General features: G+C 33.5%; 1 protein-coding gene across 7 annotated transcripts in view; it reads right to left on the bottom strand.

The window, feature by feature from the left end:
- The window catches only part of LOC128238192 (uncharacterized), a 33,986-nt gene extending 23,658 nt beyond the window's left edge, over positions 1–10,328 (bottom strand). For 3 of the 7 annotated variants that reach the window (XR_008261650.1, XM_052953815.1, XM_052953820.1), the window contains exons 1-8: positions 10,170–10,328; positions 7,951–8,031; positions 6,521–6,649; positions 4,491–4,604; positions 2,220–2,333; positions 1,519–1,632; positions 590–703; positions 87–218 (exon numbers count right to left, since the gene is read on the bottom strand). Coding sequence is in view for 6 of the 7 variants with exons in the window: in XM_052953815.1 (XP_052809775.1) it covers positions 87–218; positions 590–703; positions 1,519–1,632; positions 2,220–2,333; positions 4,491–4,604; positions 6,521–6,649; positions 7,951–8,031; positions 10,170–10,269 (898 nt within the window). In the remaining variant the exon portion in view is untranslated. Of the gene's footprint in view, positions 1–86; positions 219–589; positions 704–1,518; positions 1,633–2,219; positions 2,334–4,490; positions 4,605–6,520; positions 6,650–7,950; positions 8,032–8,139; positions 8,449–10,169 lie in introns of those variants that run through there. The other 4 variants (XM_052953816.1, XM_052953817.1, XM_052953818.1 and 1 more) reach the window with 4 other exon arrangements.
- Between the last annotated feature and the right edge of the window lie 16,209 nt (positions 10,329–26,537).

Genomic DNA, 26,537 nt, shown 5'->3' with positions numbered 1-26,537 from the left:
GCTATTCTTAAACTTTAAAGTTTTTATTTTGGTTCGATGGGATCTATATTTATTTTTAAATCTACTTACTACTAGCGTAGGTGTACCTTTTACAGTGCATGTGTCGGCGTTTGTGTCTTTATCAAAACCAACAGCGCAGTCGCAAACCCCTCCAGAACATATAGAGTTGTTTGTATAGCATTCTGAATTACTGACGCAAATATCGTGTAAACCTGTTTCTGAAACAAAATATCAACTAATCAGGTTAATAATTATCAACGCATATTAATTCGAACATACCGTAGGTTCATTTCCAAACACGGTGTACTGTACAAATAAAGCGCATTATAAAATTCCTTTGACATTTTAATAGATATTTAAAGAGGTAAACATTGCTAGTTGAAATGATGAAAAAGCAATAATTTGCATCATTGCTTTTTATTTTCAAATAGTGAGGGACACATAGCGTTAGACAATATCAAGAGTTTCATAGTACCATTGCCTTTTTGTTTCCAAAATCTTACAATTTTAAAAACGCACGATTTTTTAAAAGTTTCATGAGATAAAAACCCAAGTATCGAAAATGTAATTAATGTACACAAATACTTACTGTTTTGACACTGCCGTCCAATATAACCCGCTATACACGTGCACGTGTACCCGTCAATTTGATCTGTACACATGCCAGAGTTCTGGCAGGGTGTCGACGCGCACTCGTTTATATCTGTATATATATCTCTGTTTGACTAGATATATTTTAAGAAGGGATAAATAAAAACTACAAAATTTAATATTGGTTCAAGTTTGGCATTTGTTTTCTTATCTTCGTTGTTGTTTGTTTTAAATAACATCGTCGACAACAAAGGCAGTTACTTCCGATACAAGGCGTACACAACGAAGCATAGTGTACCGACGTTATGCGACGAATGTTGAATATGTACTTATACATTATTTTTTGTTAAATAGGCACATACGCATCTGCGTTTTATGTTTAAAAGAATTTTATGAATATAGCACTTTGATCATTCCAAAGTCAAAATGCTTTGGCTATGAACTAATTATAAGTGTTTTTTTTTATAAGTATCGCATAAATTGAAATCAGTATCGTAACAATTCAAATAAAGCATTAAAACGTTTTGAATTATTCAAGAATCAGTCCCTTAAAATATCAGTGCAATCTATATCAGTAACTTTCAGAATAAAAACAAACATATGACCTATAGTCAATCAATATTAATGAAAATATTACAATTGGTTTCCTAACATGATTTGCGTGTGACTGATTGCTGAACAGGAATGGATGTGCACTATTAATTACTAAACTTGACAAGCAGTGTGGTTTATGTATTTGTAAAAATAGGCATTTTATTTTGAAATTGATTTAGGAGCAAAAAACAGTAAAGTTTGAAATTTGACTTTGGCAAATGAGCGATTTTTCTTCGCGTTTTCTTTTCAGCCTCTTTAATATGAAACGAAATAAAAATTTGTTCTGTTATAAGCAAATATAACATATTTTAAAGGTTTATTGCTTCATCTTACCAGTTTGACACGTAAAACCTGTGTACCCAGCAAAACAATTGCACGTGTAAAAGTTGACACCGTCCACACACTTGCCGCTGTTCTGACACGTGTTCGTCGCACAATCGTCGATGTCTGAATGTTTAATGACAAATGTGAACGTGTTTTTACATGTACAAAAAACAGGCTTAAGTGAATGTGTTGTTTTGTTATGTTAATAAGATAATGCGTTCTCGTGGCATCTCTCATTACGGTAGCCAATGTTAAAGTATGTATATTGTGGATTCCTAGGGACTCCCTATTACTTTGGAATCATTTAGAATAATTATATACGAATCAAAGAATACGACAATATTGTTTGGCCGTAAGAGATACCGAAATATGTAAATTCACGCCCGACTTCACTTGAAATAAAGAAAAACGAATAAACTGCAACAATTTCATTTATTATTGTAATGATTTTATCAGTATTTCAGTAGTTAGCAAATAATAACCAAATTATTGATACCAACCTGATAAGGGGTTAACAAGCTCATTTTATAGCACGAGACAAAGACATGCCTAATTATACAACGGGTATCTAAATAGTACTTTTTGTTTGTTATTTGACATTCTGTTGCAAAGGTTCTACTATTTTGAAAATACACAATTACATTTAAAAACACTCATTGGGATCAAATACCGTGAGTGTCGAAATTTATTTCATGTACACATATACGCACTGTTTTGACACTGCGGTCCATTAAAGCCCGCCATACACGTGCACGTGTATCCGTTAATCCCATCTCTACACGTGCCAAAGTTCTGGCAGGGTGTCGACGCGCACTCGTTTATATCTGTTAATAGAAGCATAGCCCAGTATTGAAATTGGTTAAAAAACGATTGTTAGATACATACTTATAAACCTGCGTTTTTTAAAAAGTATCTTGGTATCTCTTATTGCTTGTTTTGATAGATGCTGTGTAATGTTCGTTCTTTTGTTAAATGGATTTTTATTACCCACTTTTACATTGGAATCATTTATAAGAACTATATACGAACCAAATATTACGACAATATTGTTTGGCCGTTAAACTTGAAACTTGTTTATTTGATTAAACGCCTAATTTTATAAATATACTCAATGGCGTTGTGCACAGTAATGTAAACAAATATAAAATCGACATCAATATCAGTGCATAATTTTAGAAAATTGAACATATGAACTGCAGTCAAACAATTTGTTTAAAAACAATACAATTGATGATCCTCACTTGATTTGCTTGTAGCTAATAACTGAACATAAAAGGGTTCGCGTTCTTGAATACTAAACTTGACAAGCATTGTATTTTATTTCTTTTGAAAATAAACATTAATTTTGAAATTTACATAGAAACAAAATACGTGTTAAAATTCTAAAATGAGCTTCATTGCCAACATATTATCATTATAACCATGTTATCAACAGTTTTCAATACAAGTACCAAAATACACTTTCAGCAGCCAATTGTATAATTCCAGTATTTTTTTTGGATTGGTTGAATATATTATATTAAATGATTATTGATTGGACAATATTAACCATTTAAAAATGTTTGTGACGTCATCCATTGTTCTTTTTATATTCGTTACAGGTAATTAATTTGTCGTCTTTTAAGGTAGAAATACCGTAATGTCTGCACCTTTATTTCAAATTAAACTCGGTATCCGTCATAAAAACCACTGTTTTCGACATTTACTCATTCTTTTTGGTATAACAAAACAATTATATAAATTGTGGTAAATCTTATTTGGGAGTAAGAGTGCATTTTAATAGTTAAATTACTTCAAGGGATACCTTTTACCTCACGTAATACTAAGGAGAATATTTTCCTGAATTTATTTTCATAAAAAGGAGATTGTCAATCAATAGTTTCAGTGACGTAAAAAAAACCTTTTGACAGAGTTTTAGTAGCCTACGTAATTAAACTATTTCCTGGACAGTTCTTGCAATAGCAATTAGCGGTTGACCTAGGTCTAAAGAGATTGATCTATGATGGTACCAAGTTAGATATGAGTTTAGGGAAATGCAGATTCCATGATAATCACTATTCAAGTCTTTGGACAATCTTAAACATATGCTAAATCGATTGGCTGTTTCATCTATTATCAGAATATTAAATCGACAACTGCCGGTAAAGGCACTGAAGCTCAAATGAAAATAAACGCTGTGTCATGTTGACCGCTTGGTAGCTAAAGATAGGAATGATGACTTAAACAGAGATGAACTAATATTGAAGAGGGTCATTGCGTTTCTTACAAATGTTTAACGTTTTGAGCCTAGGTTCAAGTGTCTGACTTTGAGACTCAAAATAGAAAAGAACAGTATTGTATGTAAAATATATTCTTTATACGGTGTAGTTTGACATAAATGTAAATGCGTACATAATAGTAATCTTGTCTTATTATATATTTGGCGATATCTTTGCTCATCAATGCTTTTCTCATAACAATTTCACAACGACGCAGAGAAAGTTTTGAGAATTAAGTCTCAAACTCCGACTCAAAACGTTAGTAAATATCAAGTATTGATGTGATTTGTAAAACTTTTATTTTCTTTTACGTTCAATAATATGTTGAGTTATCTTTGCATATGATAAATATACATACTGTGCTCACAGAGGAACCCGTCAAAGCCGCTCACGCGTTATCATCATAACTATGTTATCAAATACTTTCAATAGTAATTCCTTGTTTTATCGGTTTATATAGTGCGAATGTATAAAGTTGTAATCGAACTTGCTTGTATTAAATGAATGGCCGAAATAAAAATTAATAGGCTGCATTATCAAGCTTTCCATAACTTGTTGGTCCCAGCTACCCAAATGCGCTTTAAAAATAATTATGTCGTTTATCTGGTAACAATATCGCTTCTGTTGAAATAGAATATTATCTAGATTAGAGAATAACATTGTAGTCCCTGTCAACTTTTTTCACGTAATTTAATTAGTCGTTTCAACGTGTAACTAGCTTACCTGTCACACAAGTTGTCCCCTCATATCCGGCTGCGCATTCGCATGTGTATGTTCCTTGGCCGTCAATACACGTACCGCCATTTTGACACGGTTGTGGATTGCAATCATCCAAGTCTGAAAATAGTAAAGAAGAGTTAAAATCCAAGTTGCAAATTATATATCCCCCATTGCCATCAGCAGTTGAATCACTTCAATTTTGACTGAAATGATTTCGTGTGCACGGTACAATTATTATTCCTTTAAGGATTCCATGTCTCTTAAGAAAACACCATCAATTCAAAAATTGATTTATTGAATGAAGTACCTAGTATCACTTTATATATACATGTGGATTTACAATTCTGTATATCATATTAAACGTTTAAACAATCAATATGTAAGTTGATATTTGTTTTTCCAGAAATATTATTCTTTGATATGTTTAATTCAAGAAACGATGATATTTGCTAACACAAAACAATTAAAACCCAATCGATAATCTTAAATGATATTTTTTACTGATCCAAACAGATAACTTATTATCCAAAATACATTAATATGATTCATAAAATTATTTTATAAACAAAACTCCGTTCAGTCAGTCAAACCCTCCGAAGCTTAATGACTATTTAGCGCCTAAAACAACCCGTACATAACTAACAACATGCCACCTACATCAACTTAAGGATTTTTTTCTACTTATTCATTATTTCAAACGTAGGAAATTATATATATTGGCAATTCGACATCCCTCACAGTTAGCAGTTAGATTTTTCGTAGTTGTACAGATATATAAAGATATTGCGATGGAATTATCAATATCAAAATCGGCCTACAGCACTAAAAGAGAAGTCGTGTGTACATTCAACTTAAGTGTGAGTGAGTGAGTGAGTGAGTGAGTGAGTGAGTGAGTGAGTGAGTGAGTGAGTGAGTGAGTGAGTGAGTGAGTGAGTGAGTGAGTGAGTGAGTGAGTGAGTGAGTGAGTGAGTGAGTGAGTGAGTGAGTGAGTGAGTGAGTGAGTGAGTGAGTGAGTGAGTGAGTGAGTGAGTGAGTGAGTGAGTGAGTGAGTGAGTGAGTGAGTGAGTGAGTGAGTGAGTGAGTGAGTGAGTGAGTGAGTGAGTGAGTGAGTGAGTGAGTGAGTGAGTGAGTGAGTGAGTGAGTGAGTGAGTGAGTGAGTGAGTGAGTGAGTGAGTGAGTGAGTAAAGGGAGGATGGAACGAAAGAACGAACTAACAACGGAACGAACGAATGCATGAATGATTAGAAAACAAGATCAATCTTGAATCAAGGTTTTAAATATGTTAAACTACAATCAAAACGCAAAGAGTGTTCGAGATATCATTCACTGATGCACTACTCAGGCCACACCAAATTAATATTTAGTTCCACGGATTTTTGCCAAAAAAAATTGGAGCGAGCGAGCGAAAAAAATAAAAACAAATTTTTGTCAGTTTTTATAAAAACCGGAGCGAGCGAAGAGCGAAAAATATATTTTTCCTTATATTCAATATAAATAAGAAAGATTGTTCAAAATAATTGCCCTTAAACCCATTTTAATGCCATCTTGAACTGAACCTCTAATGGACATTGGGAAAATGTCGGAATACATACTACTTATTTATCCGTGTTTAGAACAAACATATGGATAAATCTAATTTCTTATATAATTAAAACGTACTTTAATATGACGATCATTCATAATAATAAATAACCCTGCTTTTAGTAAACAGTTTGAAACGACTTATATAACTCTACCTGAATCAGTTTAACATCATATGCAACTGTATTTAGACATAACTTAGAAATGATTTTGGATTTGTAAAAAAACGATCACTTACACAGGCATCATCAAACATCATACTCCATATAACATCGACTGAATTTTGTTTTTATTATCACAGGAAATGCAATGACATGTGCTTATTAAAACAAAAAGAACAAGGGTATTTTTCAGAGTACTTTTTTTGTTATTTAGATGTTTTTATGCACCAGCCAGTTGTATATGCCCCTCCCCCCTTAAGTCCGGAATAGACTTTGACTAAATTACCCGACCTGCAGGGACACACTGCTGGTAAAATCCCTGCCAAATGGCCCCGCAACCCCGAATAACTATGCCAGGCCCATTCCCGACTATTTTCATTATGAAGACAAAACAACATTCACTAGGCACTGCGGGGCCACCTGAAAGGTAAAAACACAGTCCATTGCCTATGCTGTCCCCGGTATACCCCTGGAACAAGGGCGAGGGGTGGGCGGGGCAGTGGTTACAATGCACAAGTGAATTACAATCCCGGATTATGCTGCAAATAAAAACAAAATATAAGGTGATAAACTTAGGCTTACTTGTATTGAGGTATATCCAGACCAGATATACCTCAACATAAGTAAGCCTAAGTTTATCACCTTATATTTTGTTTTTATTTGCAGCATAATCCGGGATTGTAATGCACCAGACTTTGTGAAAAGATATTTGTTCAAAACTGTTGTTTTGTCAGAATTTGATAAAAAAAAATGAGCTTGATATATCAGTTTGGACCAAACAATGACTCATGTTCCAGTTAAGTTGACCTGTCATCTTCAGCATCGTCGTAACGAGGTAAAATTTTGGTCCCTTCTATTATGACTTGAATAAAATAGTACGTTTCCATTCAAAACGAGTCACTTAATTACGCAATATAATCGCTACCAGTCTCAGATACACATGCTTTAAATTGCATAATGATTGCTTTAAATAATGATCCTTTAGTGCATGAGACCATCAACAATGACTTCAAGCATGCTCAAAACATATTTATTGTCAAAAATAAGATTTAATTTCCAAACTTTGAGCCACATTGTTTATACCGGAAGCCGCCATTTTGATTGAATTTATTGAAAACCATGCTAAACCGATCGATATACAGTATAAAAACACTACGTATCGGTAACTTCCCTTTATAAAAACACGAAAACTTGCGTAAAAAATTATACTTGATTATTTTTAGCCTTTTAATAAATTATTACCTAGAAAAAATCTGCTTGGCGATTAAAATGGAGGTGCGGGCGCAAAAAAAAATATTTTTTTTTACATTTTCAAAAAAATAGGAGCGGTAAATCCGCGGAACGAAATATCAATTTGGTGTGTCCTCAGGGGGATATAAACGAAGGTTTGTATTGTTTTATAAGATCAAGAAGAAGGAAGTGTTCGTTAAGTGTATAACAGATCAGAACAGAACAGAACCGAACGGAAATTTATTCGACTTTAGCATAAAAAGCTAATCGTAACAAAAACATGTATAGAAACAAAACACATTGACATTGACATTAAAAGCAAAATTCATTTCAATTTAAATCACATGTTTTGAGAACCATAATGATAGGAAATAATTAAACGGCGGAAAATGACCTACCACAGTAAATTACGTCAATCATGCGTCGCTAAAGAAAGATTTGACAATACGTACGACTTCCGAGGCAATAAATGCGATTTATAATATACTAACCACTTATACACCGAGTACCATCTGCCGAAGAGATCAATCCCCCAGTACATTCACATATGCCGGCAACCACATTCGTGCAAGCTAGAACGAAATTTATATTAAATGAAAAATTCATTCAATAACATTTGATCTTACAAATGCACGAAAGAAAAAGTGTCATCTTTATTATGAGAGCTAAACAAATCTTACGTATCGAAATGCTTGTTGTTCTTTGAATCAGCAAAGCCAGGACGTAGATGAAGAATTCCGTATAATTAACAGTTCTCATATTTGCAGCAAGTATTTTTCTACCGCTGTCTTTTCTTCTGTTATATCCTGTATAATTTCGTGTTTGCGGACATCTTTTTGCATATTATTCTACTTAAATGGTCCAAATTCAAGCGTGAAGTTTCTTTATTTTAAGTGTATTTAACCGTGTGATGCACCCTGTTTAGTATTCCTTTGTTGCAAGAGTAAAACGTCTGTAAGATATACACACTCCTATCTATTTAACCGCATTCAAACATTGAATTTTACATTTGCGCATTATTTGGAATATGGAAAACCGTACTAAGACAATTATTTGTAATAAATGAATATGCGCATAATTCATTCGATCTACATTAAACGTTTAACAAATCAACCACTTCCTGATTACAAAACAAAAGATGTTTCAGACTTGGCTGATACCTAATTAAATCATTGCAATTTAGATCAATATCAAAACATACCTTTTAATGATGTATGATCAAGTTTGTCGTTTAAATCAGTGGTCTTATAAACTAGCAATTTAATGCAGGATGGAAGCCGTTGATTAATATTATCGAGTCTTTGAAATACTATTGTTTTAAGTACACTAATTTTAGAGCATGACAGTGCGAACAGTTAAGGATAACTATCTGCTCAATTTGTATGCACATTTAATATTTGAACTTATAAAACCTATGTTTGCACAAATGCAATTAAACCTTGCAACACCATCGATGCCTACGCACAATATATATATATATATATATATATATATATATATATATATATATATATATATATATATATATATATATATGTGTGTGTGTGTGTGTGTGTTGTAATAAAATAATTATATGCGAACTTCCAAATGCGAAAGGACTTTGAGAGCTTACAGCTTTAAGGCTGACCGAAATAACCCTAAGAAGTAAAACATTGTAACAATGTACTTCCATGAACAGGTAATGCCATATGAAGCTGAGTGAAGTAGGCTTAAATACGGCATACTACAATCATCATTCAAATATAGGGTTAAACGACATTCGATATGTGTATGCTATGAGCAAAATTATTTGACTTTCGTGAATTTAATTTGCCTCGCCTGCAACATTTGAGACACATTTACGAGGTTCGCAACATTCACGACCTTCGCGACGTTAGGAAATTTACAACGTGTATGCCATTCAAAACGTGTATAACATTTTCGATATTCGTAATTTTGACGGCAATTGCCAAATATACAACATTTCCAACATTAATGAGATTCAAGCATTCACGACATTTCCTACAATTACAACATTTGCGACATTAATATTATTTGCGTGAAATACAATATTCGCGACATTAGAATTATAAACGACAATAGCGGCTTTTAAAACATTAACAATACCCGCGACATTTGAAACATTTACAAGATTCAAATCATGCACAAACTTAAAAAAACACACAACATAAGCGGCATTCGATATGAGCACATCATACACAACATTCACAACGTTCGAGATATTCATGATATTCGCGACACAAACAGAATTCACAATATTTGCAAAATTCACATCATCAACGAAATGCGCGATATTTGTAATTTTCACGACATTTGCAACAACAAACGTGACATTCATGACATTCTCGGCATTCCTAATATTCACAACATTTGCCCTATCCACAACATTAACAACGTTAACGCCATTCGCACCATTAGAATGGCGCGGTCCTTTGTCAATCATATTTCAGGGTATTGTGCGAACCGTTTTCATTTTATTTCTGGCCATGACTTTGACTTTATACCTACTAATAGCAATAACAATGTAAACAAAATGATTTCATGTGGTAAAGTCAAGTGATAAACCATTTTAAAGGTTACATTTACTCAATAATTTTCATTCCTTTTTAGCGAAGTTATAGCAAAGATTTTTTAAGAAAACAGATTTGAAACATATTTTACATATGTATTCTTTAAAATTTACTACTTTTTATCAACTATTATCACTTACCAGTCACGCCAATTTGCCCGTATGCTGAACCCCATAAGGCTGCACAATTAATCACCGTCAAGTGTAAAAATGACGTCACCCTTATTATACATTTATTCATAAGCCTGCAAATTATCACTTTTTATTTAAAGTATGTTATACCTTTTAAGTAAATCTTAATATTTATCGAATGAATTTTGAAACGAAACATAATTCAAAATGGCTTTATAAGACACTTAACGAGGCAAGCACAATTGTTCCAAGTTTAGGACAAAGGGTTAAATCATTGGTATTAATGTAGTCGTTATACAATGCTAAATATTAATCATTTATCTACAAATTGATTATGTCTTATAATGAAATGAAGCAGCTAATTAAAAATACACGATGCATTCGATAACAAAGAATTTAACATTTAAAGTTGCACTCTCACAGATTAAACGTTTTGACAACTTTTTTATTGCTTGTCTTTGAACCAGCCAAGTTTGCAAAAATCCAAGAAAACCAGTGTTTATATTTAAGTTCAAAAAGTGATGTTGTTTTTTTTAAAACCGTTAGTAACAATTTAAGCTATAAAACATTAATTTTCGAACTGAAATATGAAAATCTACGATCTGATTTTTATCAGCAATCTTATATCATTGATTTGCAGATATTTACGCAAACCTTTCTCATTCCAAGAAAAAAAAAATAGAAAAAAAGTTATAAAAAACGGTTTATCTGTGAGAGTGCAGCTTTAACTGTACGGGATAGTCTTTTCTGTGTTATTGGAATATAATATAAGGTGCCCGATTTCAGTTCGCTTTGCAGGTATTGGACCAATAACTTCTCCACCTCTACTTCTTCTTCTTCTGCTGCTGCTGCTGCTGCTGCTGCTGCTGCTACTACTACTACTACTACTACTACTACTACTACTACTACAACTACTACTGCTACTGCTACTGCTACTGCTACTACTACTACTACTACTACTACTACTTCTTCTACTTCTTCTACTACTACTACTTATACTACTACTACTACTGCTACTGCTACTGCTACTGCCACTGCCACTGCCACTGCCGCCGCCGCCGCCGCCGCCACCACTACTACTACTACTACTACTACTACTACATCTACTACAGCTACTACTACTACTACTACTACTACTACTACTACTACTACTACTACTACTACTACTACTACTGCTACTTCTATTACTACCACTACTACTACTTCTACTATTATCACTACTACTGCTGTACTAATTATCTCTTAAATTCTATCAGAATCTTGATCATTTTAAAACATTTTACATCGAATAGATAGAAAATGCTAGAAAATTTTGAACAAATATTGATTAATACATTTTAATAATATCATAGAGGTAAATTTAGCTTTCTTATACTTACTTAAAAATAAGCTGACCTTTCAATCAAAATTAGATAAATGAACATTGTAATACTGAATCGAATATATTTATAAACATGTTTTTATACATGAACAAATGTGTGAAGGCATCGATGGTATGGCAAAGTTTAATGGATTAGTACAAATGGCTATAACATAAGTTTAAGAAGTTCAGATTTTTAAATGTGCATAACTGCTGGCATTGACACACTATAAAACACTAGCACACTTTAAAACAATGGTAAATCAAATACTGGATAACATTAATCAACGTCTTCCTCCCTGCATTCAATCGCTAGAGTATAAGATTTGAACGACACTCTTGATCTGAAATCGTTAAAAGGTATATTTTGATATTGATCTGAATGGCAATGATTGAATTATGTTTCAGCCAAGTCTGAAACATCTATTAAAGTGGTTAATTTGTTATACGCTTAATGTAGATAAAATAAATAAGTTATAATACAGTGTATGTACATTAAAGTTAATCGTCCTTAAATACAATAAAGTTTAAATAAACATTGCAGAACACTGATAAATACATTGGACAGGTCCAATAGCAAACTATTCAATATCAGCCTGTTCATGGTATGAGGTTTAAAGCATGACATGCACTCAATAAAGGACAAACAGAACGTTCAGCGTGTCTTTATTTGTATACATATAGCTAAATGTTTATATCGGTAAACAAACAATATAGTCAAATAACTTAATTAAAAGATACCAGCGGAATTGTAACAGGCTCCAGTGTAATGCATCGATTTTATCTATGGCATGATAACAATTCTGGAAAATGATGTTTCCAAATTTCAAATAGCTCACAAACATTAGTAAATCTCTATTCAATTGGGAAAGCATTTCATAAACGTCTTTATTTTCAATTGAAACAGCAATCGACGAATGTCTATCAGGGCCTTGCAAAAACAGTGCATCTTGCCTTCACACCCCTTTCGTTTAAATGCGATTGGTCCCCTGGTTTTGAGGGAGAGCTCTGTGACCTTGGTAAGTCATGCTTGCGTTGTTCTTAGACATGCATAGTAATCAAACTAAAGATCAACTTCGAAATAAATGGCGAATACACACTTCTAGGGGCAATTTTTTTTAATGTGCAAGGCGGGATTATTCCTTTGTAATGTCTTAACTATTTTCCGCGTTCCCTTAATGTTTGGCAGGAACACATATTACACATTTCAGATATAAACGAGTGTGCAACAATGTTCTGACGAAATGATGCCACTTGTATTGATGTGAAAGTAGAAGTTTTTTATTTAATATATTTTTTTTGGTTACAGTGTAGATGGTACTTTATTTTTTTTAGTTTACGTTAAAAAAATAACCCCTTTTTTGAAAAGGGTTTAATACGTTGATAACCGTAAATTTTGATCGCTGATGACGTTGCTTTCTTTTTAATGCCGGTTCGTGGAGAAACTGTTTAACAATATGTTTTATAGTTTATTTTTTACTCATGCTTTAGAGCAAACATGTTATGAGCATTCCTCAAATTAAATCAACGGTTATCTATGTATGTATGTTCATAACAATAACAATTTATGCACGATAGTAACTTTAATTCAACAGGTCATGGATGCATTACAAAAAAAATATTATGGTGTCAATTTACTGAATACACATTTGAAAGGTCAAACGTGTACGCATACTAGAAGTAGAATTTATTGGATTTAAACTATTCTTCCAGGTTTTAAAGCTTGTTTAAAGATGCATAGGTATTCAATCAACCCTAACTGTCAGAACTCGCTCTGAATTATTCTAAATTGGGTGGTTTACCAGATAAAGAGTGACAACTACGGTAGGTTGTTGAGTCGTAACGGGTTAAAAAGAGATAACAATAAATATAAATTGAAACAAATATAATATTCTATGAAATGTTTACTGTGCACTGCATTTCTCCTAAATAACATCTATCCTGTATTTAAAATTTGATTTTGATACTTTCCTAGATATGCTCCAGCAAAAAGTAATTATGAAAAAAGGTCAATCAATCCAAACCAAAACCTGCTTAGGAGTTATAATGCCTATGCAGTGCACTTTCCGACAATAAGTTATATCTGTATTTGTAGTTTAAAGTCAATACCGACAGTTAGGTTCCGGGCGAAAAATTAGTATGAAATTTGCAGGCAATTACTCAAAATATGCAGTACCATGAATTATGCGATACATCAATTATATGGCAAAATATGCAAAAACCAATGCTTACGAAAACAACTTAACGTTTGACCGCTGTACCGATGTAAAAAACGTGCTTTATATACAATTATGATAACTTTACAATATACAAGCGTATTGTTTTCTTTTCAACTTGATGCATTTTTTCATTGTAGATCATTTCAAAATGTGCTTTTACCTTCAAAACACATGTCCATTTTCGCCCAATTAGTTCATTCAAGGACTTAAATTGCAACAAGGCCAAACCAACTTTGTTGGATAATTGCCAAACAATATTGGAGCGAGCAAGCGAGTTCCTTTTATATTTTGGCATTTTGTATTATAAACGAAGCGAGCAATGTGTGATGATTTTTATTCCTATAATATCTCTGCTTTTAGGAAAAGGTTTGAAACGACTATCTTCCTGAAAAACTTGAACATAGTTTGCAAATGTTTTTAGACATTCATTCCGATTGATTTTGAATATTTTCACAGACTGAGTAACAGCCAGTTTAGGTGTCTACATTTATTTCAATTTCTTGATTAATTTTTGTCTTGAATATCAGTCTTAATCCAAGGCAAATTAGGTTTATCAATGTTTTGCTCTGTTCGAACCATTGCCCCTTTTTGTATACCGATCGCTTTTTGTGACCCAATATTAATGCGAAATTGTTGTTGTTGTCAGTTTATGGTAAAAAAACAAACTTTTAGACATTGAACTTAAACAGGAGTTGACAAAGCTGTATATATCTGTAATATTGCAGAATATTATTTAAAGTTACCCCAATTTTAGAATATTTGAAAAAAATGATATCAACCAAGAGACAAAGAAAATCCTTTATATCATTCATTTTCTAATATTTTGGAATCAATTTAGTATCAGAATAACGAGAAATAAATTTTCTTCCAGAAAAAAATACATAATTGATGAAATGATCAATAAATATAATCAAACTGGCATAGCTGTATTATGTAGTGTAATCTCTAGAAATATCATGACCTGCTTTTTATTTATCATTAAATTCAAACTTTATCGTAACATTATTACAGCTTACAACTCAAAATATTAACCATCTCGTTATAAGAAAAAAAGTTCAAAAAGTCCCAACAACCTATTTCAGCGAGTACTAAAAATTGTATATAAATACATTTACTTTCTGTGAAAAATGTTAGTTAATAAAAACAAAGATTTTATTTTAAAAAAGATGTGCTTCTGGATAGATTTCAAACCTTAAAACCATCAAAATATTTGAAGTCCTTTGAAGTTAAGTGGAATTCAAGAGAAAGTATTCGTGAGAAGTGTGGTGCCTTAACAATTCACGGATTATTATGGTTTGATATATAGAAGAACAAACAACAAAAGTGCAGTTTTATATATCAATGAATGTAATAGTTGTATTTGTATTCTTCAAATTGACGAATAATGTATTGTAGTAAACGGATGACCGAATCGACCATTGTGATAAGAAAACTTTCACATCCAATTTCCACCTTTTCAGACATAAAGGAGTATGTAGGGATTAAATGTCAAAACGAAGCCAGTTGTTTTATATATTTGCGGGCTTTTACTGCGCATGTGCAGACGGGGTGCGATGGAACATAACCCTGCCCATGCATATGCATTTTATATTTGTGATATAAAATTGTATATCTATGAGAGTGCCGCTTTAATACTTTCGAATTGTCAAATTTTGTTTCCTGTTTAGTGATATGTTATCACTAAGTCCATCTCCCTACTACCCACAGAAATGAATCCATGGCCAATAACATTCCGAATCAAATATTTTTAACACGGCGTCTTTTAATTCAGATTATCTTAACTTTGATACATTATTTCATGTAAAACAGATGTAAAAAGTAAAGCTTACTATCCAAATAAAATATTTTTATGTATAATGTGTGAATGCATAAGGCCACATGTTTCAAAGGTGTAACAAGGTACGAATATATTTGTGAAGATGGTTGCCCTGGAGATTGTTGCGAAACAGGGATGTGTTTTAATGGTAATATTAGTTTGACAAGTTGTAGAAGAGTTGTACCTGCCAGGATAATCAGTTACAACGCAAAAATACTATAAAGTAATTTATAGAGTAAAGCTTTATAACACGGTTATGACCTTTGACCTTTTCAATAAATACACATACTGCTATAATTAAAGAATTTGTTTTACACGTTTCAGACTATGATAACTGTGTTGGTAATATGTGTATGAATAATGCCTCATGCGTCGATGGTGTGGCAAGGTACGATTGTATTTGTACAGATGGTTTCACTGGAGATTTTTGCGAAACAGGTATGTGTTGGAATGGTAAATGTAATTTAAGCATCTCTTGGAGTGATGTACACACATTGATATTTAATCAAAAAACAAAAATAATTCAGAGTAAAGCTACCTATAAAGTTTTACGCCAGGATATTTTATAAAAAAAATCAACAGTACGGTATAATAGTGTAAAAAGTATTGAAATGGTAATTTAAGTGTTACTCGAGGTTCGAGTCTTGAACACAATATTTTGTTATAACACCAAAATACTGCTACTGAGTCTTTTTAGTAAATATACCTACCAAAACAATGCGGTTTGCCTTTTTCAATTATTTATACATTCTGTTCAACTCGATTTTAGAATTTGTTCTACATATTTTAAGCAGCTGTGGGTAATATCTGTATAAATTGTGCGTCATGCGTTGCGCTATAGAAGGAAACCATTACATAAACATTGTGTACATGGTATTCCTTAATGATTGTAATATGATACTGCGCCTATCTAATATTTTTCGTACTACCTTTTTGTCAATGAATCTTCCTTTTTTAAAAGGTTACACCGACTTTATAATATTATAAGCACTTACTTACAAATAAAATACTTACCGTTATATGTAAACATATCTGTATAATTTTACAACAAAGTATAATTGGCGATCAATGCAATGACACTTTCGGTTGTGAAGTTAAAGACACGGAATGTATCGGTAACAAGTGTCAATGTCGACCAGACTATACTGCGAATTATGACCTTGATATCAGCTCATCAGGTTTGCATACCATTTTATGCAAATTATTTATTAATACACATGTGCTTCAAATAAGGCAGAAAGAAATATGCAATCAAACTATAGAAATTTTGTCACTTCCTACAATCCAATTAAATCTCAGTTAATTATGCATATATAGATGTCGAAAGGCAACACACAAGCAAACGGTCACAGGCAGGCAGAGAAAGAGTGGTAGCATTGTCATTAAAATATAAGGAGTGTTCAATTTTAGCGATACATACATAACAAAAACAAAGAAAAAAAGACAAATATTTCAACATTGCACATTTTTACCTTGTATTTGTTCATCGTCATTGTTGCCGGATGTATTGCCCTAGTCACATGAAATATAAACTCATCGCTGTTTTCTATCAACCGTCAGTTAGTAATCAGATAGTGTCAACGTTGTTAACTGTTTTCACAAATCGATCCAGGGCGGTAATCTTATTATTTATCCGTTAACATATTAAGATGCGTGTGTGGTATGTTTGTGGTGTTTTGTACGTTTTATATGGTATTTTTAGGTTTGTATCTCTTGTTCAGTTTCCCTTGCGCATATGATATGTATTTATATTTGAATTAGTCACTTCAGAGCTTTCATAGTATTGTTTAATTGTTTGTGTTCGACAAATGTTTGGTTGTAGTCACATTAGCGGTTAACTGATCGCCCAATTCCGTCTCTAGCTGGTAAAACATGGTGTAAATGCATGTTGGCATTCCGAACAAAGTGTTTGACAAATGGTTGTTCGAAGTCTTTGGTTGGCTTGGGATATACGAATCTATATATATATACATATATTATATTTATTTCCTAATACTGAATTTATCAATATTCGACCGTTGCTAAGTGTCGTTCATCCTTGGAAAACTTTTGAATTTTCTTGACATTCATAATTTATCAAACAAAATATGTTGTCGTTAAACAATCGTGGAAGTCTTCGTTTAGATAACAACCGTGTTTCAGTCGTTCGAAAACTATTTTCGTTCTGTTTTGATATTGTTTATTTTTTAGTAAGAAAATTTCAGCGTCTGGACCTTTGCATTAGAAAATATTAATAGTGGTTTTGTCCCTTCAACACTAATTCCGATGGATACTTCTTTCCTCATCGTGTTTAGTCCATTCCTAGGTAGGACATTTAAAGATTTCTCAAAGTCGCACGTTAAACCTTACCTATGTGTTTGGTATTTAGATAGTTGCAAACCTTCCGAAGTGTATGATTGGTAGCTTTCGGGGCCTCATGTCTAACCCTCATATTGATTGGTATATTGTTCAAATCTCTCCTGTATACAACTCCCTCGTTGTGTTATTGTAATAATTCTGAGTTTAATATATAAACCTCTTTAGATTTGAGTTGGTAGGGTAGCCTTACGTCTAACGCTTCTAATGTGAAAAGTGTGTAAAATGTCACGCCTTATGTTTGCCTTTGTTATTCGTTGATTATTCGTTGGTAGAGTTCAAATCCTCATATAAAACTCCCTCTAGGCATGTGGTTTGTCGAGTTCCGATCCTATTCTTTCTCATCCCTGTTTGTGTAGGGTCCAAATCCCTTCCAAGGCATGTGGTTTTCCAGTTCCGAGCCTTATGTTTACTCCCTTCTCCTAGGTAGTTTGTTGTTAGAATTCCAAGCCTAATGATAAATTTGTCCTTTATGGGTCGTTGGTCGAGTTGTCTGCCTCATGTTTTACACATTCTCGATATGTGGTTCATAGAATTCCCTTCCTCATGATAAGTCTTTTGATATGTGACTCGTAGAACTGCGATAGAATACCGAGCCTTATATTTGTCCATCACTATATTTGTTGATGTTACAGTTAAGAGCCTCAGATTTAATTTTCCTTTATATGTGGTTGGTGGACTTCTTTTGTCAAACCTTCCCTAAGTATGTGACTGGTAGAGTACCGAGCCTCATCTTTAGCCGTACCTAGGTTTGCTGTAAGTAGAGTTCAGAGCCTCATGTTTAACATTTCCTTCGTATTTGTTTGGTAGAGCTTCATGGTTTATCTACCCCACATATGCGGTTTGTAGAGTACTAAACCTCTAATTTTGTCCGTCACTGCCTATTTGGTTAGTAGAATATCAAGCCTCAGGATTAACCTTCTCTAGATGTGTGTTGAGTTCTGAGCCTCATCTCAAATATTGCCTATGTTTGTGGTTCTTGATGTTCGAGCCTCATCGTGAACCTTCCCTTTATACGTGGTTGGGAAAGTTCTTAGCCTCATCTTAAATATTCTCTATGTATGTGGTTCCTGATGTTCGAGCCTCATTTTGACTTTCCCTTTATATGTGGTTGGGAGAGTTCTTAGCCTCATCTTAAATATTCTCTATGTATGTGGTTCGTGATGTTCGAGCCTTAGCTTGACATTCCCTTTATATGTGTTTGGAATAGTTCAGAACCTCGTATTGAACCTATCCTATGATTTTGATTGAAAGTGTTCCTATCGTCGTCTTGAATATTACCTATAATTGTGGTCGGTAGAGTTCATAGCCTCATATTGAACCTTCCCTAAGTATGCGGCTGGTAGAGTGCCTAGCTTCGTCTTAAACATTTGCTATGTATGTGGTTTATAGAGTTATTAGCCTCATGTTTATGCTTCCCTCAGTATATGGTTGGTACAGTTCTGAGTCTCATCTTGACCCGTCCCTATGTAAATTGCTGTAGAGTTCATAGCCTTGTCTTGAAAATTGCCTAGGTATGTGGTTGGTAGAGTTATGAGCCTCATCTTGAACCTTCCCTAGGAATGTTGTTGGAAGTGTTTCGAACCGCATCTTTTAGTGTTCCTTGGCATATGGTCGGTAGAGTTTCATTATAAATCTTCCTTGTGAATGTGGATGGTAAAGCTCTGAGTCCCATATTGAACCTTTCTTATGTATGTGCCTTGTTTGTATGATTCGGAGCACCATGTTTTACTGCCATTCGTATGTGGTTGGAAGAGCCCCATGTTTTATCGTTTCTAGGTATGTTGTTGGTAGAATACCAAGCCTCATGTTTTACCTTTCCTATATACGTGGTTATAGACTTCCGAACTTCGTCCGTGATTCGTATGTACATGGTTTATATTGTTCTGAGCGTAATGAATAACCTTTCGTAGGTATGTTGTCTGAGTATGGTTTGTAGAATCTCATGTTTAACCGTTACTCGGTATGTTATTGAAAGAATTCCGAGCATAAAGTAATCCTTTCCTAGGTATGTGGTTGGTAGAATACCGAGCCTTATTAATACTTTCCTAGGTATATGGTTGTGAGGTTCAATTTAGATTTTTCCTAATTATGTGGTTCATAGAGTTCCGATAATCATGTTGAAAATTTTCCTTGGTTTGTGGTTGGTAGAGTTTTGAGCACTCGGCAACAGGGGATCACAGACTGATATATAATGCAGTTTTGTTTTGGTCTAAATGGGTAGTCCTTTATCGTACGTTCATTTTATTGACCTAAATCTATGGTATTTCGTTTTTATCTATAATGCGCTAAAGCCCTTAAACATTTCTATATTGAATCTCATTATTTTGCGATAACACTGCTTGCCTTTCTGTGTCCTTATCACCCCGGTTTAAAATTCAACTGTGGCACATTTTCGATAATCAATTTTTAGGTTAAAACTGTAGACGTTTATGAGAGTACAGTCTTCCTGGTTTAAATTATTTATTCTTTTAACCATGAGTTTCACAAGTAAAACATGTTTCCTCATTGTCTTTAATGTTGGAATTTTCATTATTGATTGTAGGCAAATGGTGACATGTAAGTTCATAATACGTTTGTTTGTTAAATATGCGGGAGAAATTAAATCATCATTTACGAAGAATTTGAAAAGTACGACGTATTGATTCGTTGATATGGTCTGTTTCAATTATCGAAATTTGATTTTACTTAAATATTTTGATTGCATTATTTTGATATTATGTTTTTCAGTCTAAGTTTTCAGGTATCATAACGAACTTATGTATTATTTAGTACAAATAGTGCGCGTTTCAATGAAAGTGGATCAAGTCAATACCTATCTAATAAGAACATAATAATAGTTCGTAAGCATATAACATTAAAAAAGGTGTTCCAATTATTTGTTGGTGTTATCTTATTTAATTTGAGTTATTGCTTACATTTATTCTGAAATATGGAGTGTTTAGGAAAACTAATTGTCAATCTTAAATTAAAAAAAAATAATATGTAAATACACTCTTAAAAACTGACCATCAATTTATACAATATTTCAACTAAATAAATATACAGTTATCGAACTGAAGTTTAACTCTGGCAGTATGCAATACGAAGTATGCCACAGTGAGACAGGAAGAACAACGCGGGACAGGAAGCAGTAGGGAACGGAATATACTTTTAGTTTGAATATACCTTAATCGTACAGTCAGTAGTAAGAAATATCGTCTCGTTCGTAAACGATAACTGGACGTGAGACTCTAGTTTTATAAACAGTTTAACAGTATTTAGGGTCATGATCCTTGTGCCTTTATAAAGAGCTTGGTTTTTTCCTTTATATCAATATACATAATGATATAATTCAGTGACATGCTCGAATGGATATCAAGTGGGATCCGGTGGTAGATGTTATCGAGCGTTTACATCCTGTAAGACGTGGGAGGATGCAAGACAAACTTGCAAATTAAACAAAGGACGATTATTTAAAATCGCAGACATTGATGATTATTACCTAGCACGTAACATATCGGAGAAAATTTTCTCGGACAAAGGTAATTTGAAATTGATAGAGTTCATGTAGGTGAATGTCTTGTTTTCGTTTGGGTCTCGCGATAGGTTTAACCGTGCAAAATTAATGATTAATCTGATCTAACGTAGGATCATTTTTGGCCTTTTAAGAAGATATTCATCGGTATTTATGAGAAAAATATTCTAAAATAATTAAAGATGTGTGTACGGTATTGATGTGAAACATTAAAAACGGTTTCAGTTCACAGTAAAAAGATAACAAATATTCATATATGCTCATTATATTAGGAGGAGCATGTGCAACAGGGATTTGGTTAGGCGCTAATCTTTTCAATGGTGTTTTCACATGGGAGGATGGCGGATCGGCTCAGGGAGAAATGTATGCCTCATTTTACGGGGCCGGTCAGCCTGACACAATCTCTACAAAAGAAGACTGTATTGAAATGTACAAACATACTTCTCAAGGTTACCAGATGAACGACAGAAACTGTGCCCAAGTACAGGAATTCATTTGCCAAAGTAAGTTTTTTCATGTTTTGCTAGATTTGCTTAAGAAGTTAAAATTACTAATAGTATTTGACAAACATTAATGCAAATTCTTTCTCCATCTATATCACATACGTCTAAGGTATCCAATGTACAACTTAGTTAGTCATTTAAAAGAGCCATTGGAGGTATTGGTAAATTTTGATGTCTGGTGACACAATCTTGTTTGATGTATTTTATGAAGGCATTGAATGCTGGTTATATTTGTGTGTGTTTTTTTCAACTGAACTTTGACGTGAACTGGCTTATCTTAAAATAGGGAAATTAGTTGTTTGTAATAATCTCGACTCATAACCTTCCATCTAATGATATGAAAACAAAATAGAGTAGCCAAGCATCAAACCACCAATTCCTTGTACATCGTATACCTTAAACGTGTTTTTATCAGGAGGTCTGTGATAATTTGTTTCAGATCAACAGCTGGGAGAGGTTTGTGTCAACCGCTCAGAATGTAATGCTAATAATTCAGTTTGTTCTGGAGGAGTTTGCGACTGCCCAGTTGGTTTTGATAGAACTACAAACATAGATGCTTGTACTGCAAAAGGTAAACGTATATTAGTAGTAAGATGAAAGAGTGTGGAATTTTAATTTATTAAGACGGTTGGGATTCAGTTGGATTTTTCATATTTTTTGTAAAAACGTACTGAAAGAGTGAAGCTTCGGAAACACAACATACATACAAATAATAAATCTTCGTTCGATTGCTGTTAAAATATTATAGGTGAAACACAGTCGACGTACTCTCCTATCACATGTGAACGCGGTTTTGAAAAGAACACTAACTCATTTTCAGTTATTCCTAAGAACAAAAAAATGAACAAACAAAAAAGAATATGATATACTTGGTACTTGGTACGCCCCGGCTTTTGAGTGCAACATTTCAATGTGTATAGCAACTGAACGTGTTTTTTTGTGGGGTGAAAGTGGGAATTAATGTTTTCGGACTTGTTTTTCTGCCGGGCTATAAAGGCATTGCTTTTGTTTGGTAATGGTTAGAATGCTATAGTGTTTTACAACAAATAGTTAGTTAATCACATGTTCTATATATTGCAGATTGTGGACCTGTGGCTTTAATCTCAAACGGCCAATATTTACTACATGCTTTCGGAAATACGACATACGGTTCCAGTGCTGAGGTGCAGTGTGACATCGGCTTTACAACCAGCCAGTCCCAAATAAGTTGTTTATCTTCTGGTTTATGGGAGCAATCCGCATGTGTTCAATTAGGTAAACTTTCTCCACTGTCTTCCGTAAACAATAACCATTTTTATATGTTAGTTAGTTATTTTGCCACATTGATATGTATATATATTATTATAAATATATATATATTATTCTTCATTATGACTTTCAGAATCATGCAACAATTATTTAGTAAAGGCTGTGTCGGACAGCCAGCTTTCAGCGTCTACAATTTGGGCAGATAACCACGGAGCAAACAGAAGCCGACTTAATACACCGTATGTCCTGTTTCCAAATGGTTCATCTCTAATGGGAGCCTGGTCTGCAAGCGTGAACGACAAAAATCAATATTTACAGGTATTATCATATAATTATAAAGTGAAAAATGTGCTGCTCGAACCTGGGATGCTTATATGTTGTGCTAACCAATCTACAAGGTTGGCGACAATATGTCAATACATCTGGATGTATATATTTCGTCGGATGTGTTTGCTCCTCGTTTGCCTGATTTGTTATTATTACAATAATATTGATACGTTAAATTGTTACTTTCCTTTTTCCATATTTCACAGGTGCACCTAGACAATTTGAGTATCATTCGTGCAATATTGACCCAAGGAAGGGATCATACGCATAGCCCCAACCAATATATTAAAGCATACAAAGTGTCCTACAGTAGCGATTGTTCACATTTTGTGAAAATCGTGAATTTCGATGGATCTGAACAGGTATGAGAATATTGTAGATACCAAAACAAATCCATATATCTCATTAAAATAATCTACGTAAGAGTGATCTGGTTGTTTAAATGTTATAATCTAGCCCAAATGGTAGTAGATTCAATCCTAACAAAGGGTACATTATTTTCCCTGATCGAAACCATCAGAATGGCTTCTTACACAAGAACCAGATTCGAAAGTAATTTTGCTAAATGATTATTTCATTATCAGGCTCAATTGATGTTTTCATATACTGGGAAATAATTAATGTTCGTGGGGCATTAATGTTCTTGGTTTTCGTAGGTTGGTTGATCCACGAATTCAAGATCCCACGAAAAATACATCCTTTATTCTCTTTTTTAATTGCCATGTTATTTACATACTCTAGTTTATTCGTTAGAGAGGCCGCAGTGTATATCGTACATATCTGTCTCACTGTATCCGTCTTACTATCATTGTTTTGTTCATATATTATATCTCTCTTTAACAAATAATCAACCAAATCATTTTAATATGTCTTTATGAACCAAATGACAGAAGCACGTGTCTAAACTTGTCCTATTTATGAAAATTTCCAGGTTTACAAGATGTTAGGGATGAATATGAAGAGAAATATTGAAATAAGTTGATATTCAAAAGTGATTATCTTTAGGGATTGTTTACACACATATACGAACCTTTTCGGTCTTTTCACAGTTTGCAAAATTCTTAATTGGCATTCAATGGCTTCGCCTATCTGTATTTAGGATCAGGATACATCCTCTTTTATTACCTTAATATCCAATTAAATCGACTATTGACATGGCTATATGCACTAATTGGCACCACTTTAGCTAGTGTCATAAAGCGAGTGACCTACAAGACAGAAACCACGGGCCAGCGCATCGAGATAATGCAGTCGATTAAGAATGATCGGAGTTTCGAATTCAAGTACCCACGAAATTGTTATTTTTCGGCAAACCACGAAATTTCATGCCAACGAATATAAATGATTTCACAGTAGATATGTTTGACTTGACAGGTTTTCCAAGGAAATATCGATACGGAGACGATTGTTACTAATTATCTGGATCATGAGATGGTAGCCTTATGTGTGCGTGTACATCCGATTGATTGGAACACTCACATATCAATGCGGTTCGACCTCTTAGGGTGTGCAGGTAATGGAACTATTTCCAGGGATTCGCAATCGGGATATTTCTATACGTGCTCTCAAATTGACTAATAACACACGGCTGATACGAAGCAAACAAGGCTTTTATTTTTGTCGTACAAGTTGGATAATAACAATTCCATCCGTTTATCTTGGAATCGCCTATTATTTGTTTCCCTTTCTACAAAATATAAATATTAGTTTGTAGATAATCTAGAGAAACTACTTAGAAAACGCTAACCGTCTAAAAAGTAATATATATGATCCTTTTTAAACTTTGCAGCCGGTGCCAGTACTAAATGTACAACTAGCGACGATTGTGTCACGAATGGAGCTTTATGTATAAACAACTACTGCACTTGCAAGACTGGATTTTACGACCACGAATCACAAATATGTGACGCAAGTATGTAATGATATTTAATTGTTTATGTCATAACAATTTTCAGAGTACTTCAGGGTAAACACACACGATTTAATGAAGTATGATGACTTTCTTTTACATAAGCTGTCATTAAATATACAACACTTTAGGACGAATGTGATTAATTGGTATATATCATCGCCTTTTATCCAGAAGATTGTGCGTTAAATCACCACAAGGATTTCTTTCTTTTGGTGTCTCAAACAAGAACATAGTACTTGTAGCAGAATAGAGAGTTATCCCTATCAGCTTGTATCTGTCTTCACACCTGAACATTATTCCAAACTAATCTTAACTAAACATAGTTATCGTTGATTTAAGTGCCTCTATTGCCGTCTGGTCTCGACTCGAACGATACTATTCTTGAACATGAACAACTGTGTAGCAGTGAAATACGCTTTGGACCGGGTTTACCTGTTGGAGATAAAATTTATCACACTTTGTTTGTGAGTACATTAAGCATGCATAACTCTTTTTAAACCTTAAAAAGTAAAATCCAAATGCCACGGTTAACAAACTTTATATGTCTTTCTCACATAAACTTTAAAATGTAGCATCAATTAATTACCATCAGCAGACACAATTAGACTGAAAGGACTTTTTTGACTTGTACATAGATCATTATTTATATACAATATCCATTTCCATTAAACATCATAAAAGCTCACTATGTTTTTACTGTGAAATCATTTATATTCGTTGGCATGAAATTTCGTGGTTTGCCGAAAAAAATACATTTTGGTGGGTACTTGAATTCGTGGTTTTTCATCTTTTAAACAAAAATCGTCCTAGTAGATCGTTTGCAAATTCTCCACGCGCTGGCCCGTGATTTTTGTCTTTACGTCATTCGGTTTATGACACTCGCTGAAGTGGTACCAGATGCCAATAAGTGCATATACCCATAACAATTATCGATTTAATATGGAATTAACGTCATAAAAGAAGATGTACCCTGATCATAAATACAGATAGGGAAAGCCCATTGGAGTACCAATTAAGACTTTTGCAAACAGTGAAAACACCGAAAAGGTGCGTATATTTGTGTAAACAAGATCATTTCAATATTTATTCACACGTTTTTGTTTAATAAATAAATTGAACG

This window comes from Mya arenaria, chromosome 6 (assembly GCF_026914265.1).
Source record: "Mya arenaria isolate MELC-2E11 chromosome 6, ASM2691426v1".
Lineage (NCBI taxonomy): Eukaryota > Metazoa > Mollusca > Bivalvia > Myida > Myidae > Mya > Mya arenaria.
The sequence above is the reverse complement of the archived record's forward strand: the minus strand, read 5'-3'. Positions and strand labels throughout refer to the sequence as shown.